The sequence below is a fragment of the Amblyomma mixtum genome, chromosome 6 (genome assembly GCF_055824585.1).
Source record: "Amblyomma mixtum isolate Tamu chromosome 6, ASM5582458v1, whole genome shotgun sequence".
Lineage (NCBI taxonomy): Eukaryota > Metazoa > Arthropoda > Arachnida > Ixodida > Ixodidae > Amblyomma > Amblyomma mixtum.
In genome coordinates this window covers 118,561,581-118,580,888 of record NC_143017.1, presented here as the reverse complement: position 1 = coordinate 118,580,888, position 19,308 = coordinate 118,561,581, and the positions used below count along the sequence as shown (strand labels likewise).

Below are 19,308 nucleotides of genomic sequence, written 5' to 3'. Positions count from 1 at the left end.
GACGTTTAAATATAAAAAAAAAATTGAACATAACATTGTTTTTTTTTTTTGTCCTTTGTAAACACAAACGAAGTATAAATTTGCAGTAAACTGTACATGCATACTAATACTATGGTAGCGAATCTTGATCTAAAGCATTATGAGTTATCGATGCATTTTTGTGCTGCTTTGTCCGCTCGTGCTTGCATTCACTGCGGTCCTTTTATTGCGCATGCATTCCTGCCACGGCGCGTTTGTGATCTCGCGGCCTGCTTGAATCGCTCCGTGTAGGAAAAATTGTCCTGACGCGTTGTGAACGCGGGCCTTTTTTCTCTCGAAATGTCCGTTGAATATGCGTTGAAAGCTCCGCCTCGAATGCACGGAAAACACCCTGCACAGTCGGCTTCAGTGCCCACGTTTCGAACTCTCTACAAAGAACAGTGCGACAACTTATATGTGTGCAGTCGACGCGCGCTGTTATCGAAAATTCCCGATGATGCATCACTCGATCTTTCTGTGGATATAATACGGGCTGATGAGTGGAAGCCGGTCTTGCAGGCGTTGCGCTTGGACAGAAGCCTAGAGGCTATCTCATTCAGGTCGTCTTTTCTGAGCAACTACCCCGAGCTTATTGGTATGTGTTATTCCAAGCCGATGTTTTTGTGACTTCAGTTCGGAGCCGTTTGCACCGTGGCATGTTGGACTCATCACCTGAGCGGAAATTTCACTTGGCAATTCGTAACTGACCAAGCGCGAAACGAGCAGAGGCGCAAACAAAAAGGAAATTGAACATACCTTCGGTGCAAACAGTTTTATTTTTAGTTATCGAAGCGCACTGTGATGTATGACCGAGATTGCTGCATCATGTTACTGTACTATGGGCTAGAATCATCTTAAAACTTATCTGCGCCGTGGTTTTTCGCGTATCAAATATTCTACACTAATTTATACTTGCAGTTCATTCCTGAGGAACGAAAACGTACATCGCAATGCTCGCCATGGAAAACAAGTAAAGAACATGACAGCATTGATTCAGTCTTCGAGGTCATAGTATTTGTTATTGTCTGTCTTGAGAAATGTTGAATTCACAGCCTTGAAAGCCTCGATGTTTAAAACATTCAACATGGCTAACATAGCAGAAACATACCACTTCTGAACAACTGTTTTACAACATTCAACACAGTTAACAAGGCAGAAACATATCCCTTCCGAACAACTGCCAGGCTGAAATTAAAAACTCCAGAGGTTCAATAATATGCCATGAGGTCTGGTGCCTGCTTTGTAAAGAATCGTTAGTCCACTTGCCTTCTCTGGACACTTTTCAGTGTTCATATCACTTGTTGCTACAGCTACAGTGGCGTGAATTAGTAGTTGAATTCAAGAAGTGATAATGGTGGCTGTTACCATAATTCATCGACTGTTAAATGTCATTCTTACTAAAAAGAGTTAGCTGAATAGGCATTTGAGAGTGACACTGCTTGCATATGTGAACTCAGCCTTAACACTATCAAATCTCGCCTGTACAAGGTACAGTTTCTTTTGAAATGTGCAGAAGTCTGAAAAAGCTTGTGTAGAAAGGTACCTGGTCACAAATGCAAAATGAATGTAGAATCAGATTTTTGTTTTTAATGGATGGCTCTGTTTCTCGGTAGCTCTGGTAAGGCTCCGGTGTGTGTCCGGTGCTTGTCTGGCAAGCATAACTGCTTTGAAGTGCTTCAGAACTTGTTGACTTGCTTGCAGCGACTTATCATGACGGGAATGGGTCAAAAGAAGTATAACTGAGACCTTGAAAATTGTGCTCAATCACAATGTGGATATGGGAGAACCCTACCGAAATTGCATAATGAATCATCGGGCAAGCTTGGAATTCTTTGTCCGGAATCCTGGCATGCTCCGTATAAAAATCTGACATTATGAAATAACGTTCAGCAAGGCAGAAATTTGGGCGAGTTGGTACGTATTCATGATATTGTTCACAGCGCAACAATAACGGGAAAAAACGAAAGACGAAAGAGTAACACAAACAAGCGCTGACTATCAACTAGTTTTTATTGAAGAACAAAAGGGGTATATATAGAAACACTTATCAAGCACACAGGCGTTTTCTGGAAGGCACGTGGGAGTTCAGATATCTCAACTCCCTCTCGGATAAGGCAATCGAAGGGCTGCTGATACATAGACTGCCTTTCTGATGAATATAAAAGGCCTCCATTATCTCTCGTGTGACCTTATTTGTTCTTCAATAAAAACTAGTTGATAGTCAGTGCTTGTTTGTGTTACTCTTCCGTCTTTCGTTTTTTCCCGTTATTGTTGCGCTGTGAACAATATCATGACACTATGAAAATTTATCCCCCAGTGTATTTTGCTTGCTTTGCTTTGTCTCCACTCAGTCACATTACAGATGATTTTGTCATTCTCTGTGCAGCTGATGTTGGCCGTTTGCAACTAGTGCAGAAAATGCAACAGATCATCCATGTGCCGCCACTTTTCACACCAGAGAGCTTGAAGGCATTTTGCTCTGTCCTGTCGGAGCACTTGAAGAACAATGCCAGGCTTCGATCCCTAGAGCTAATTGGGTTTCCTTTCTCGCTGGCTCATCTGCAGGACCTATCACTGGTACGGTGCCATCAGTCTGAATTATGCCGCAGCTTTTTTTACCTAGTTCAATGCTTCTCAGTTTAGCCAAGATATTTTACCATCTCTTGCAGACGTTGCTTGCCATGTCTGTCATCTGTTCATATATGCATGTGAACAGATGGCATACATTTAGACAGTTTGACCTGCATTATAACGAGCTATACAAGTTAAGCTACTTTAGTTTTTTTTCTTTTGAACACTACGTTTTTGTAAGGCTGCTCGAGTACCTAAGATTTCAGGTCTAAATCTAGTATTTGTTATTATTCAGTTTGAGAACTTGAACTTGAGCGTCTGAATTTCCTCTTGTATGATTTCCTCTTGTATGAGTATGATCAAGATGTTGGGGGAGCGGAAACCACCTTCACATGGGCCTGCATTTTTTTTTTTTTTATAGATACAGTTACAGATACAAATACCAAGCTTTCTTAGGCATGTATGACTGCTTTGTTCTGGGTTGGCAATCTTGAATCAGCTTTAAAGAAAGCAATCCAAATGGTGTGAACTCCAGATTCATAACAGTGAGGTGAAAGTTGTAAGTCCCAATACCATGTGCTCATTTGTGGAATACTACATTTACTTGCAGCACCTTTATGTGAAAAAAATTCAATATAAATAACATCCGTGCAATACAGTTGGCATATGTAACGTAGGCGCTGTATATTGCTGCACTTCTTTTGTCAAGGTCAGGAATCCCACTGTCCCCACCGTGGTGGCTCAGTGGTTATGGTGCTCGGCTGCTGACCTCAAAGATGCAGGCTCGATCTCGCCCGCGGCAGTCAATTTCGATGGAGGCGAAATTCTAGAGGCCCGTGTACTGTGCGGTGTCAGTGCACGTTAAAGAACCCCAGGTGGCCGAAATTTCCGGAGCCCTTCACTATGGCGTCTCTCACAGCTTGAATCACTTTGGGACATTAAACCCCATACACCACCAAACACCAGGAATCCCGCTGTGTGCTACGTGAATATAGAAACTGACTTCACTGAGAAAAACAACTTTAAGAACATGAATAACTGTCTTATATGGCAGCAGCCCATTGAGGCAAGTGACCTTCTTTTCTCTTCTTTCTAACAGGGCATCCAGGCTTCGACTTCCCTTACATCCCTCAGTTTTGATGGCAGTTCTCTCGGAAGGCAAAGTCTGGAAGGTGAGGTGTGATTGTAGGGAAAAAGAAAATTACAAAGAAGAGCAGCACCGGTGGCAGATTCACTCTCCTCAAATCTAATTACGGTTGTATGCTTGCCACAGACATTATTTCTGTGATAATTGTTCCAGCTTCAAATGGATCACTTGTACAAGTATCCCATCACTTGCTTATACTCTCGTTAATTGGACAGTGATCAAACGCTTAAATGCGTGCAGTTGCTCACTCTTTTACTTCTACCTGCTGTGGTGACTCAGTGGCCCTGGCCATTGGCTGCTGGTCCCAAGGTCACGGTATCAAATCCCGGCCACAACGGCTGTATGTCGATTGAGGCTGCCCATGTGTGTGTCGTTTTGGTACATTAAACCCTACATGCCACCATTGTTTTTTTACTCCTGTATGTACTGTGTATGTACTTAAGGGGAAGCCAGTCAAACAGATGAAGCACGACAAAAAAGGAATGCATAGAGCGATGACTGGACTAATTAACTGTGCTTTATTGAAAATATATCCCCAGGCAGGCAAGATTAACAGGTCATGCCAGCAGCCAGCAGTTGTCACCCGACTATGAAGGCAGGAAGATAGACAGCAAATCTATCGCCAGTGATTGGCGATAGATTACTGATTATCTCCCCTCTGTCAGTGTTAACAGGGCAGGCAAAGCACAGGCCTGTTAACTTTGCTGCCGGACTTATTTTCTTCGATAAAGCACTGTTGATAGTCCAGTCATTGTGTGCATTCCTTTCTTCTTGTCTTTTGTCTGTTTGACTGGTACCAATAGCTCAGATTTCAACTCTCCTACTGTGTGTGTATTCTGCTGTGTGTATAATATGTAAATAGTGTCTAGTTCCTATCTCCTTTGCCTCCACTTCAGGCCTTTTTTTTCTTTCTTGTCTATCACTCTATCTCTTTTAATTCCACCGGCCGCTGTTCATGTGACTGTCCGGAATGTGGAAGTTTCTGTGGTTAAATCTTCCTTTTTACCTTCTTGCTCTTCAAAAAGAAACCGCTGCCATCACAGCAGCGCAAATGGCATGAAGTTTCATGCTGAAGGCACTGGCATTCTTCTTTGCTACTGTTGCAAAGCAATAGCATGATGCAGTGGTCTTGTAGACCATCTTATTTCATCTCCTGCAGTGTTTCAACAAAGGTCTGGCATTGGTGAAAGCTAGATATACTTATTTTTCACTTGTCTTCGAATGGCAAGAATTCCTCGGAACACACTTCTTTTGTACCCCCACCCTCTTGCAGCATTGTGCCATGCCCTTCGGGAGAAGGAGAGTGTCCGCCAGCTCAGCCTTTGTGACTGCCGCCTGGGTAGCAACGAGGTCAAGCTGCTGGCCTGGCTTCTGCAGCAGCAGAGCTTGGGCCGCCAGGGAGCACTGTGGCAAGGTGTGCTGCGACAGAGGGCGCTGCCGCTTGACTCACTTCGTGGGCTGCGGCGGCTGAGCCTGTGTCGGAACCCTCTTGGAGACCAGGGCGTCTGTACATTAGTTGAAGCACTGGTGGACAACTTCTGCCTTCAAGGTACGTGGCTAGGTATTGTAACTCATGACGTAAATGTGAGGTCGTAGGAGGCAGGCCTCTCACTTATACCACTTACTTTGTAATGTCAGAAAAGTATCACACGCTGACCAAACATCAAAACAGAAAGAGACGTTTTGGCCCCGCTGCGAGGGCCCCACTATGGACACATTCCTGACGGTACATATTTCCATCAAACCCTCGATTACTTAGTAATAGTTTCATCTTCTTTACGGCAATCCAAGAAAGCACAGAAGGAGAAATAGCGCTCTCTGGTATGATACAGTTGCATCACAGATTCCTTAAGCAGTGTGGAGCCAGCCACTAGCTAGCAACACCTGAAATGTATGACAGTTATCTGAGCTGCACCTGTCATGCGTTTTTTTTTTTTTTTTTTCGCATTTATTTAACATTCTCAAGTTTGCACAGAAACTTTTCAGTGTGCCTTGTCGTCCATCTTGTGATATCTCCCATAATGAACTACATTGCATGACTTGCAGTTGACCATTGGCCACCGTTGCAACCATCTTCTCTGCCCCCACTTCCTTTTTGTGTGGCATCATCTGGTTGCCTGCGCACACTTGCACCAGTTCGCCGCGGTGGCTCAGTGGTTACGGCGCTCGGCTGCTGACCCGAAAGACGCGGGTTCAATCCCGGCCGCGGCGGCTGAATTTCTTGAAGGCGAAATTCTAGAGGCCCGTGTGCTGTGCGATGTCAGTGCACGTTAAAGAACCCCAGGTGGTCGAAATTTCCGGAGCCCTTCACTACTGCGTCTCTCATAGCCTCAGTCGCTTTGGGACGTTAAACCCCAATAAACCAAACCAAACCAATCGAATTAGTGATATTCAACTGCAGAGCAGTCTGAAACAGGAAACTGTCCATGAAATGCTGAAACTGTTCGCAAGTTTTTCAAGCCAGTGATTTCGTCCAGGGAGCGTCGACTTACGCTGCTCTAACCTGTGCTCCAGAGTCTGTCCTCTTCTTTTCTTCCTTTTCTCTTTTTTCACGAGGATTAATTCCAACCGAGCTGGTTGGAGGCCATTCATCTGTGAGAGGCTGAGTAGGAAGTATGCTTACCGCAAATTTTTGTCCTCCTGACAGCACTTGACCTTCAGTGCTGCAACGTCGGCAGTGCTGGTGCCAGAGCCTTGCTCGATCTTCTGGCCAACAATGTTGTACTGGAGGTGGTTGACATCCGGCAAAACCCGAATGTTGGTAAGGTCCCAATATTCAGTATTGCTGGTAGTCAGTAGGCAGAAGTCAGTGTGCTGTGTTCTGTATTTAGGAACCAGCATTCAGCAGCACAGTTCATTCTCCTGTACATGCATCTGTGCACATGTTTGTGAAAAGTAGTTTCTGATCATTGCTTAGAAACACATGGGCCAAAGACGGTGCATTATTACAGAAACTAGGCTCGCTGACATAAATAGGAACTGATTCAGGCATGACTGGCACTGAAATATGACATCATGAAAACTTGGGCATGAACGGCTGCAGAAGCTGAAAATGTCCTTTGTGCAGGGCCTATTTATGTGGTGAGTCAGTTTCACCTTAAGTTGTGTTTTATTTAGTGTCAGATAATTCATGGTTCTGATAGCTGCTAGGATTTTGAATTAATACAAGTCTGCTGTACCAAATTTTTCTTTCCATGGCCCCTCCTAGGGGGTGTCTAGTGCAACAGGAGTGGTTGTTTTTTTATGGAGGCATTTTCCACTTGCAGCATCTTTCTTTTATTTTTCCTCAGTGTTAGACTAATCAGGAAATTAAAGTTATCAGATATGCCACAGGACAAGAGCATCATATGTACCTGGGTGTAGTAGAGGCGAAAATCGGTGAATTGCTCAGATCTTACCTATTGTGCTTCCTGTTTTTAGTGTAGATTACCGAACAGTCTACAGCTTAGATCACTTCACTGTATTTCGCGAAAGAGCACGCACTAAAGTGATTTACACTGAAATACACTGCAGTGTATATGACGAGACTGTAATGCGCAGTAAAATACCTTATGTGTGTGTATTCCTATTGCTGGGTCCTTTCAAGCATTGAAGGGATGCAGTTTACAACTACATTTCATGTTGAGGAAACTCGAACTGAGCCTTGTGTCTCAATGTTGCACCTCCTTTTGTAGAAAGTGACCTTGCCAAGAACTTAGCTGAGAAGGTGGCATCAAATCGACATGGAAGACACTGTGAGGTGAGTGTGCTGTGCTGCCTCGCTGCTTGATTGCAAAGTGAGTTGCAGAGAACATTATGATGAGATGGAGAGGCCTTTGTTTCAGTAAACTGCATTATACAATGAAACCTTGTTCATACGGACCCAATTCATACAATTTCCCGGCTCTGAAAATTGCGGGCAAAACAAGTGTCCCATAAGTTATAAGGGAGTAATTACTCATTGACGTCCACCCGAGCGCAGCCATACGGCTACAAAGGAAACTTTCTCAGAAACTTCGTAGTTAAATAAAAATTCGTCCTGGTCCGGGGTTCGAACCCAGGACCACCGCTTCACCGGAGCAGTCGCTCTACCAATTGAGCTAACCAGGACGGCAAGCTTATGGTAGGGCGAGAGCGAATTGAACAACAACTCGAAGTGGGAACAGTTTTGACCAAATGTTTAGGGGAATGCCCCAAGGGGAATGCCCCACCTTGGGGCATTCCCCTAAACATTTGGTCAACCCATAAGTTACACTTTCTTTTTTTTTTTTTCAGTTAATATGTTCCTGAATAACTCAATTTCTCAGCTACTACGTTCAAAACTTCAGCAAATTCTGGTCGTATAATATGTTCGGTTGTCAACTGCACCTGCGAGTGGGCCAAACTCGGAAGCATGCAAGATGAAAAGCTGTAATGGAGTGGCAGTCACCCACCTTTGGTGCTTCCCTGCAATGCCTAGCTCCATAAAAAAATGAAATCAAATGCATTTAAAGGATGAGGACATTTAAAAGGAGATTTCAGCTGAAAGCTATTGCTTCGCATTGCCTAAGGGCAACGGGGCAAAGCGTCTGAGAAATACATCGATGTGCTTACATATGAGCGTACTGGGTCTGGGGAATAGAGCATGGAGAGCCAGTCAGCTGTTGCGATGGCTTCCTTACAATGCATTAATGAGAGGGGATGAAGCATCCAAAACTGGCGAGGAAGAGATTTCAGCTACTTGTACTATTGCTGCTGACCGACTGGATTTGTTGAGAAGTGTTTTCCGCGCTTAAGGCAATGCCGCACGGACTGAATTCTGCGAGTGCCAAGAAAGGAACTGTACAGACCTTGTCCAGAAATAAATGATTTTGTACTTCACTCAGCAGTTACATTGTTCAGAATTAGGTGGTTTGGACAATGTTTTCCTGGATAATACATTTGTCCCCATACTCTTTTTGAAATGTATCGGTGAGGTTTGTGGGGTTTAAATTGGGGGAGATAAATCCGTTCTCCCCGTTTAAGCGCGGCTGACACAGTTCAAAACCGCGCTTACCCCACCCCGTGGTCGCATACGCTACCGAGCGCACGCCGACCACGGCGGGCCGTGCTCTGCGAGAACAAAGGAACGACACACTGGCTGACACAAACAAGGCATTTATTGCTATAACAACAATAACGCCAGCTAGCAACAAAATACACTGAGGAATCGAGGATGTCCGACTCACCAGCACGGTTACGAGCGAACGTTCGCCCACGGTAGAGCAAAGGGATAAACTCCGAGGCCCGACGGGACGAGCTCGGCGGGAGCAAGTTCCGACCAAGAGGCGCCCGCGGCGAAGAGCGGAGTGGCGCGCGGAAACGTCCGCTTACGTTCCCGGTGCTGAGCAGAAGAGAGCCAGCTATCCCTCGCGCGCGCACAGCAAAACGCCATCCGTGGCGCTGGTGTCGCTGCGACGCGAGCACCCTCCCCTGTTAGTTAAAAGTAACCGAACCGAGAGGAGTGCTTTTCGGGGGGAGCTAACAACAGTGGGGTGTGCAATGCGGGAAAGCGAACGCAGGGGACGAAGGCGTCCCCACAGGTTTTACTGTATATCATCATTACCTTCTGCACATGCATAGTTTCACAGCAGCATAAAAATGAAATCAAATGCATCTAAAGGATGTTAACATTGAAAAGGAGATTTCAGTTGAAGGCTCTTCATTATCTGCTTTATCATCCCAGGGGCAGCATGCGTACCATGGAGCTGCATAAGCTCTGTTCCCCCAGTTTCACATCATTGTTGTCATTCATTTGCATGCCCCATTCCACAGAAAAAAGAACAGCAGCTACATATGCATGTTGCTGGCTTGGGGGCATGGCTACTCTGCCCTGGTCTCTGCCCTCTGGTGAAGGACACCTTGGGCAGTCAAATAATTCCAGCTGGGAGTCCCAAGCCAGACTGTTACGAGCACCAACTTCCCCTTGGCCACTAAACTGCCCAGTCGTTCATAGAATACTGTGGCTGTTTGTTCAGTGACAGTGTCAGTCATGCGTAGTATCATCATTGTGTTAATCACTTTGCAACCAACTAACGGTGATCAGTCTTCATACCCTGTAAGTAAGCAGCTGTTTTTTTTTTCATTGAGGCATTTATCAGCATTTGCATACCACTGATGTTGTGGAGACTTTGGGAGCTTATTTATGCCTGCTTTCTCTTTAACACTGCACATACAGCAAATCCTTTGCCAGCGGTTTTCAGCTAACAAGCTGAGAATCTGTTCTGTGTGTGCAGTATGACCTGCTTCCTCTGGGTAAGAGCCAGCCAGTGCACGAACAGCCAGCCACTCACCACCGAAGAAGCCAATCAGTGGGGCGACCTGTGGAGGCAAGTGATCGGTTGGTTCATTGGGTTTCAACGTCCCAAAGCGACTCAGGCTACGAGGGAAGCTGTAGTGAAGGGCTGCAGGAATTTCGACCAGCTGGGGTTCTTTAACGTGCACTGACGTCGCAAGTGAGCACGAGTCCTTGTTCCAAATGCTTTCGCCAGAGTGCTTTTGGCTGTGGCAAGAAGTTGCGTATATCTTGAGGGCAAGATCTGCATCGTATGTCTGCATGTGTTATACCTAGGAGCAAGCATTCTCAGACACTGTGAAGAGGGCGAAAGTTTCACAATTGACTACTCGCTTAGTGAATGTGCTTGCATAATAAATAAACACATTTCCTGATTCTTCAGTAAAACTCGGAAAAATTTTAATTTACCGCAGTGTAAATTTTATCCTATGGAATTAATGTAGCTTCCTAGCTAACCTAACAGTTTTTTTTTTTTTTTTTGCTAAAACTGCATTTAATATGCAAGTAGTAAATATGATGCATATTCTTAATTGGAGAGGTAGGGCTGACATGGGCACTCGCCAGTTGATTTTTCAGGTTGTGAACAGACAGACACCTTGAATAATATTCAGACAGCTTTATGGAACTATCCGTAATGCCGCGCAGTTATCAGAGGGTTTCATTTTTCTCGGACAGCTTGATTATTTTCACTTTTTTTTCCCCGTCTCCTACAAATCCGAAAAATTGGTCAGTGACTGTGTTGCCCATTTTTTTTTTTTTTTTTCCTGAAGGAAAGCAGAAATTCTTGGAGTTTCTCATTTGCACTTGCCATGAGCAACAAGTTTGGCCGTTATTTTCTTTTTTTTTTCATGCTTCCGTTTGAATTGTCCGTTTTCTCTATTTGTGTTTATTTTTACGTATGCTTATGCGTTCCGTCCTCCGTCAGGCGAAGACTACACAGGGCAAATGGAAGCGCCGCTCGTCATCTCTGGGCAGGGCTGCCAACTCAAAGACACGCAAAGCTGGCGCTAGGTCTCCATCTCCGGACAGATCAAATAAACCGTGCCGTCCCTCTCGTGAACAGGCCGGAAGACAAGCCTTGAAACATGTTGAGGTGAGTCCATTTTGCAGTTCACTTGGCTATGACCAGTTTGTGCCTGAGTGTAGGGAGGTAAACAGCAAGCCGAATAATGTGAAGTCCTGAGTATTAGCCTTGCAGTATGTCTGTCTGGAGTAAAAAGGAAAAAAGGATTCACATTGACCATGCCTGAGATGCAGCACAGGTCCTGTACATCGAAATTGAAGTGTAAGAGGAAAGGGTGATATGATTCGGTGATAGGATGTGCAGCAGTAGTAGCGTTGTCCAGAGAACAAAGCAAATTTGTCTTAACGAGACTCTAAAGGCACCTTGAAGTTGGCCCATATTGATTGATTACTGCGTTCTAATGATGAAGAGGCTACTTTCACTGCAAATAAAGCTTTTGTGAACTACAAAAGGTTGAAAAATGAAATACTGGTATGGCCACCATTGGCGACTTTCACATGCAAACTGAGGTGATGGCAAGTGATTATTGTTTGCAAAGGGGAACGCTAATGTTGTGAATTGTGCAACGCAATGGCAAACTTTGTATATTAACATCTCAGTTTTGCAGAAGCCAGTTGCTGAAAGGTGAACAGTGTATGCCTTGGTTTTATCATAATCCAGAAAGTAACACCAAACTGGAGTGCTTTTCTAAACTCTCTCTTTGCCTGTTCATTTTTGTGCTACCAAAGGAGGATCTTCGTCAATGCAAGGAAAATTTGAGGAAAGAGCAAGAAGTGAGGCAAGCTGCTGAACGGAAACTCCTTGAGGTTAGTTTTGAATCGTTATAAGCTGTATTAACTTTGAGCACATAATTGCTGTGGTTGTAATGGTTTTTTATATGGCACTTGGTTTAACAATGAAGGTGGGACACTGGTCATAAACGAAAAGTTGTGGAAAAACCGATTTTTCAGTTTTGTCACAGTCAGATTCACGAGGTTCTTTTCCACTCACAAGTGAATTTTGGTGGTCGATACTCGCATAATTTTCGAAAAATTGGCGGATTAATGTGCCTTTGCGGTGCAGAGACTCGCAAAAATGCGTTAAACTACACTTATTCTCTGTGTCTGCAAATTTTGAAACCAGCTGCCGTAGTACATTCTTTGGTCTTGTTTGAAAGAGCAGTTCTTTGGTTGTCAGTTGCGCCAGTGCAGAACTCCATGTGCTGCTTAAAAGCCGAGAAAAATGCCGAAATTAAAAAAAACGCGACATGGCCTTGCAGTTGGCTTCTTGGTGTCACGTAACAAATCCAGCACTTTTTATCCTGCTTCCTTGAGCTTCCCGCCACTCCCGGTCGCCACCATTCTGAAAAATTATCAGCGTGTACACTTGCCGATTTGAACCTGGTTCCCGCAGCATTGATAAATCCACAAAAAATAGGTAGCAGCATGAAGGAAAATTATATGTGGTCATTGGTGCCGATGACGAGCGATAGTGTAGCTCATATTGGACCCTGTACCATGGCCTCATGTGCAGCTACACTATCGCTCATGACGAGCGATAGTGTAGCTCATATCGGACCCTGTACCATGGCCTCATGTGCAGCTACACTATCACTCATGACGAGCGATAGTGTAGCTCATATCGGACCCTGTACCATGGCCTCATGTACATTAGTAATGGGCAGCATCGAGCATGGATCTTTGCAGCTTTCACCAGCGGTGCTTGAAAAGCTGACGGTTTATTGGCAGCACACATGAGCGAACGAGAGGTGTGGACAGTACGCCAATCAAGCGCGACGACATGGATTGGGTGATGCAGGCCGTCAGCAGTGGCTGCTGTTGATAGTATTGGGGGTTGTTGATGTTGTCAGTGATGTGTGAAACCTTCAGAAAGACGGCTTGGCTGATTTTGTGTGGAGGTGCCTTTGACTAGGAATGCGGCACCGAGGTTAAATTTTGGCTTCAATACAGTAACCGCGAAACTTAATTATAATTATATATGTAATTATTGGAAATATCTTAAAATCAAATGCATATTTGAAATCAGCCCGAAAAACTGCATAAGGCTGTGCAGTTTCATGAAGTCTGTTCATAAACAAGGAAGTTAGCATTAATCGAAGCGGTATGTAGCTTTAAAGATGTACTGAGAAAGATCAGCACCAGCTCGTGGCATCTGACGAGAAGCACGCAGGTTCTGAAAAGTTCTGCCAGGCCAGGAAAAAGAAGCTCGTTGAGGAATACATCTGTGATTATGTGTCCTGTGGATTTTAGTGCCAGATAAGCTTGCTTTTATGCCTTAATTTGCCAGAAATAAATTGAAAATATGTTTCGAAACTTCGAGGATGCTTTCTTTTTTTTACCATGTTATGTGCTGCTGCCCACAGTATCTCTTGATCTAACGGTCGGATTTGGGTAACTTTTGTGCATATGAAAGCGTGCACATTCTTCTATGCAAAAAGATGAAAAAAAAAAACAGTTTCATTGTAGACATTTAATTAATTTAGCACCTTAACTTAGGAATATTTCGGTCAATTTTGAAGCATTATAGAAAAGGTTGTAATCTTTACACTAGAGCTGTTAAAGTTAAGGTGATGGTATGGTCGCTGTCTATGGTTAATGAACAATGCATAAGCATCAGATTTTTGCCAGTCTTTGATTTGGAAATTGTAAAAAACTAGGCTGCAGTAATTTGCCATAAAATAATAAAAAAATCTGGGATGCCAAAATACACTAGACAAGAAAATTAACAAATTTGGTCGAAGACCAGTATGTCTCCCTAGTTGTCTGTAGTCGCGATTATGTACAAAGACATCGTTCTATGTGGCCTTGCAGCTCTTTGAGGAAAACCGACAGCTGCGTTCTCAGCAGTGCAAGAATTGCACGCAGCCTGGGTATTCGCTGGTTCCAGATTCTCTGCTGAAAGAGATAGAGAACATCTTTATCAAATTCCATCAATTCCTGGCTGCTGAACCCACCACAAGGAGGTTAGTTCATTTCTTATGTGATAGGAAAGGTCTTCATGTTGTTTTAAGGGCCGAAGGCCAGCAGTGATTTTTTGCACCTCATGCCTATATTCTTGCTTGTATCATGCATGTATCCAAGACAGGAAAAGGAGCAACCATTTGTTTTGTCTTCCTTTTTATCTGTTTCCATCCTAGAAATTATACAGAGACTGTCCAGAAGGCTCCAGAGCAGCCCAAGAATGCTGTTCCACACAGTTCAGCACCGGGACAGCTGCATCAAGCCCCACCAAAGGATACAAGTGTCCATGCTGGTTCGACTGATGTGCGCGATTCCACAAAAGATCGTGCCAAGGACCCAGGTGCACAAGTTCACATGCTGTCCACACACGGTTCAGCATCCATGCAAGCAACCGCTACATCGAAACCGCCCGTGCCTTTTGATAAGAAGCTGCTTCAAAACTTTGTTCAAAGCAAAGCCAAGAAAATAATCTCCGAGATAAAAAGTAGGAGCACTAGTATGGCTGAACCAAGTCTGACAGGTGCCTCATTTGTTGCTCAGAATCACAGCAATGAGAGCTACAAGAAAATCTCTACACCAATCGCATCAATGATAAACCCTGGTGCCTCGCAGGTCCCTAGACCAAGCAGAGAGTTGAGTGACTCACTAGCTGACTTGTCTCCACTGGAGTCTTCGAAACGCCTCTCAGAGATACTTGGCATTGATCAAGTGCCTTCCAAGCTCGTACAAAGCAAGCTGGATTCAGCAGAGTTTTTCCCTTTGGAGAGCGAAAGTGGTTCGACAAAATACAAGTCTGACTTTACGAGCAGCGCATCAATGGCATCAGCCTTTTCAGAAGCAGAAAAAAGAGGGCCTGTAACGAAAAATTATATACCCTCTAGCTCAGCCTCAAAGCCTGGAAAAGGTCAGTCACAGAAACGTGACTCGAAGTCATCTACCCAAACCTCAAAGTCCTCCCACAACACCACCCTGGTATCCTCTATCCAGGAGGAGTTAGCATCAAATAGTTCTGTTCCATCGAGTTACAAACGCCAGCCAGGAGCTTCAGGTGCTGCACAGCATGCCACCAACAGTGGCGTGAAAAAGCTCTCTGAGGCGCAGCAAGACCACCAGCTGTCTCTCTCTGACGCAATATCTCTGTCCCTTTCACAAATGCCGAGCAGGTCTTTCGACATGGACACAGCCGACATCACACTCAGCAGCATCCGCAGTCTTGGGAAGTACAGGGACAGGTCAAAGAGCTCGGCCAGAGACTTATCGCAGCGGCATAGCACTCCAACACTTTCCCACAGTGCTCAGCAAGGCATGTTTGATGTTATCGCAACGCCATCCAACGTCAGTTTGTCCCAAAACCAGTCTGAAGTGTCAACACCTTCCACTCCAGACACCATGACTCCACCTCAGTTGGCTGGAAGTGATTTTGATGGGTTTTAGAGTATTTCTTGCTCACAGATCAGTGACTTATGCATGAACTGTATCTCCCTGCACAAAGGCATCGTGCTTCCCTTTTTCTCTGGAGACTTCAGTGAGAGATACATGCGTCATCATTCCATAGCTGATAATGATGTACAAATGACAGGATACTCTGTGGCTGCCTTTAAACTCAAAGACCTGTCTCATTTTTATGTTTAATTTATCTTGTTTGGTGACAGTTAGAGATGTCATCTTAACTCTGAAGGCGTGTAAAAATATGCGTGTTTCTTGCTTGTATAAATATGTGCATGGAAAGCATCTGAGCTAGTGCGTTTTATTACTAAATCACTTCAACAGTGTGCAAGTGAATTTATTTGCCATCTGTGCAGGTTTTGGTATGCCAAATGAGATTTCATAAGTGCACATGCACTTTGGCTTTCTGTTTGTCAGCATTTTCCAGTCGCACAAATGTTTAATCGGATTGCTTCTAGTGGATTGTTTCTCCATTATAAATGCAATCCATCACTTTCACGAGGACCTGCCATGTGTCATTTGTCATAACCATATTGCTGCAATGGCAACCCTTTGTTTGGGCTGTATATAAATTTTGTGTTTGTCTGAATATTTATTTTTAGATACTACATAAACATTTAAAAGTTCCCCTTCTTTGTCACTTTCTTGTTCACAGTTCCATATGTGTGTGCTTGCTATAACACCACAGAAGGTATGCTTTCCTCTCTCCTTCCCTTTCTCTCTCTCTTTCGCGCACCTTTTTTTTTTTTTGGTAACTGGTAGGTGAGAGTTCCGAGCATTACACACTTGTTGATGGGCCTTGTGGGCAGTTTGGTCATTTTTTCTTTATGAGTCGTAGGTAACATTACGGCTTTCCTGTGGGCCGCATTCGTGCTTTGGCTGCTTTGTGTATAGGTATACGCATGCATGCGGTAGAGCACGCGTAATAAAGTTTACTGTGTGGCGTATTATTGAGTGCAGATGTCTGCTCGAATGCACCACAGTCTTTGGATTCATTTGGATCAAAATTCTTTGGAGAGAGAAACTGAGAACAAGGTTGCACGTAACCAGCTCCGCAAGCTTTGCACGTCGGCAAATGCGAAGACATGCAACCTGTTTAATTGTTTATAATTGTTTATATTCCTTATGACCTCGAGCCTACCAGAAGCTTGGCAGAACACTAACGTTACCTTAATTCATAAGCAAGGAGACATCAAGGCCTTGAAAAATTACTGACCAATCAGCTTACTGTCTGTTGCCTACAAGGTATTCGCTAAGGTAATCACAAATAAAATCGGGACAACCTTAGAATTCAATAAGCCAAATTATCAGGCAGACTTTCGTTAAGGATACTCGACAATAGACCATATTTACACTATCAGTCAGATGATATAAAAATGCGCAGGATATAATCAACCTCTGTATACAGTGTTCATTGATTACGAGAAAGCATTGGATTCAGTTAAAACCTTATTAGTTATGCAGGCATTGTGGGATCGGGATTGGAAGAGTCTTATGTGAAGATACTGGAAGATATCTATAACGACTGCACAGCTACCTTAGCACTTCATAAAGTCGACGATAAAATTCCAATAAGGAAGGGTGTCGGGCAGGGAGACACGATCTCACCAATGCTATTCACCGCCTGTTTACAGCAGGTGTTCCAAGGCCTGGATTGGGAACAGTTGGGGATAAGAGTTAATGGAGAATACGTAAGTAATTTGCAATTCGCTGGTGACATTGCCTTGCTAAGTCACTCAGGAGATGAACTGCAAAACATGATCAATGAGTTACACAGGCAGAGCAGAATGGTAGGTCTTAAAATTAACATGCAGAAAACCAAAGTAATGTTCATCAGTCTAGCAAGGAAACAGCAGTTCACAATTGGATGTGGAGTGCTGGAAGTGGTAAGGGAATACATCTACTTAGGGCAGGTGATGGCCACTGATCCGGTTCATTAGAAGGAAATAAGTAGAAAAATAAGAATGGGGTCGAATGCATGTCATAGATTCTCTCAGATCATGAATCGCAGTTTGCCAATAACCCTCAAGAGAAAAGTATACAATGGCTATATCTTACGGTACTCGCCTACGGGGCAGAAACTTGGAGGCTAACAAAAAGGGTTCAGCTTAAGTTGAGGACGACATAGCGAGCTATAGAAAGAAAAATTATTGGTGTAATGTTAAGAGATCGGAAGCGGGCGGAGTGGGTGAGAGAACAAACGTGGGTTAATGACATCCTAGTTGAAATCAAGAGGAAGTAGTGGGCTTGGGCAGGGCATGTAATGCGAAGGCAAGATAACCGCTGGTCCTTAAGGGTAACGGAGTGGATTCCAAGAGAAGGCAAGCATAGCAGGAGGCGGCAGAAAGTTAGGTGGGCGGATGAGGTTAAGAAGTTTGCGCGGATACGGTGGCCATAGCTGGCAAAGGACAGATTTCATTGGAGAGACATGGGAGAGGCCTTCTCCCTGCAGTGGGCGTTGTCAGGCTGATGATGAAAGCCAGGAAGCTTCCATCCTTATGTCTGATTATCATCAAGATAGGAAGGCCAGCTGGTTACTGTCACAAGAAGGCAGTGACAAAGTAACAGTGTAAAGTCAACGAATGAAACTTTAATGCGAGCGTGTGGCCTTCGAGCATCCTTGTAGCATGATGAAGCGGACATGTAGTGGAAAACCCTTGGAAACATGCGAAAGCTTTAAAGCCCCTAAACATGACACTGCACTATAGATGAAGATGCTGTTGAGGACGGAGGGGCCCTGGAGTTGGGTGGGTTGTTCAGAACCGCAGGTCCTGGCTCCGAAGACGATGGCAAACTCCATTAAGGAGGAAACTGTACAGAAGGTTTATTTTACGTATCTACAGTCGAGATGGGAGTGCTCTGGTCACCAAAAAAACATCCCGTTAAATAAGGTTCGTATTCCCCAGATCCCTGACTGTGGAATAAAGTTCGAAGGACACTGTCCAGTCGGATGAGCAGTTGAGGACGCTGGTGGTACCACCCACAGCAGGGACGGTGCTGTGCTCTCTCGCTGTCTCGCAGCTCGGCGCATGAGATCAAACATTGCGCATGAGTCATCTAACATTGATGGGTCACTTTGATCACTGCGCCAAGTGTTCTGCTCGTTGCCTCCCAGCAGTTGAACGAACGTCGTCAATACTTTCCCGCCGGATGTCCGAAGCACGAGACCTCTGTCGAGGATACAGCCGCCTTTCAATTAGCAGCAACAACTCGACCTTGCGCAGCCCCACCCTGTTGTCTGGCGACCTGGGGGTAGACTCAGCCACTGGACGCTGCTGCCGCATCTTGATTCACGATGACTCACGTCTGGAAGTAATTCTTCCCAGGCCCGTGTACTCCGATCATAACAGCGCTCAGAGTAGCTTTGGTGTCGTTTCACGCAGTGACCGTTAAACACAACCCCTCCGAGACAAAAAGTAGTCCGCTGCTAAAGCTTTTCTTGTTAACTAACCATCAGGTAACCATCGGACGAAATTACAAGCTCAAGATTTTGATGCCTCTGGTTTACATGGTGTAGTCAAACATGTAAAAATAGGCTGGAGTTTAACGTGGCTTTGTACGAGCGAAAGCTCTGTTAAGCATGGTCTCCACTGTCTCAAATCAAATGTCAAGGTAAGGTATCCAATGATCATAATCATATGATCACGTGCCATACCACCACACAGTTAAGTTTGGTGTGCCCTTGTGAGGCATTGAAGGTCATTGAGTCGTCCACGTCAAAATCGTAAGTTGTACTCCGAGGAGTAGAGCTCTCGCTCTAAAAAGCTGATTTCGTTTACTGTTGTGATTTTTCAGCGGTGTACAGGACGCCGCTTTGCCGTGCACCTTTACCCATTGTTATCAACTGCTT

The 19,308-nt window shown here is 44.5% G+C and overlaps 1 protein-coding gene across 3 annotated transcripts; it reads left to right on the top strand.

Annotated features, from left to right (window-relative positions):
- Positions 1-233: 233 nt before the first annotated feature.
- On the top strand, positions 234-16,405 carry LOC149340184 (uncharacterized). Of its 3 annotated transcripts, none has more exons than XM_089548951.1 (11): positions 234-613; positions 2,405-2,595; positions 3,689-3,761; positions 5,010-5,285; positions 6,384-6,497; positions 7,411-7,475; positions 9,970-10,062; positions 10,954-11,121; positions 11,781-11,858; positions 13,863-14,014; positions 14,189-16,405. In XM_089548951.1, exons 1-11 carry the CDS (start codon positions 319-321, stop codon positions 15,444-15,446), a joined length of 2,763 nt encoding a protein of 920 aa, XP_089405077.1. In that variant the 5' UTR covers positions 234-318; the 3' UTR covers positions 15,447-16,405. The 3 variants fall into 3 exon arrangements, with proteins under 3 accessions (XP_089405077.1, XP_089405079.1, XP_089405078.1); XM_089548953.1 differs by lacking the exon at positions 234-613 and adding an exon at positions 624-988; XM_089548952.1 differs by lacking the exon at positions 234-613 and adding an exon at positions 1,005-1,932.
- The last annotated feature ends 2,903 nt before the right edge of the window (positions 16,406-19,308 follow it).

Coding starts and splice junctions, on each gene's coding strand:
- LOC149340184 (XM_089548951.1), top strand. CDS start 319: ATGTCCGTTGAATATGCGTTGAAAGCTCCGCCTCGAATGCACGGAAAA. Junction 614..2,404: donor CAACTACCCCGAGCTTATTG/GTATGTGTTATT, acceptor TTCTCTGTGCAG/CTGATGTTGGCCGTTTGCAA. Junction 3,762..5,009: donor CGGAAGGCAAAGTCTGGAAG/GTGAGGTGTGAT, acceptor ACCCTCTTGCAG/CATTGTGCCATGCCCTTCGG.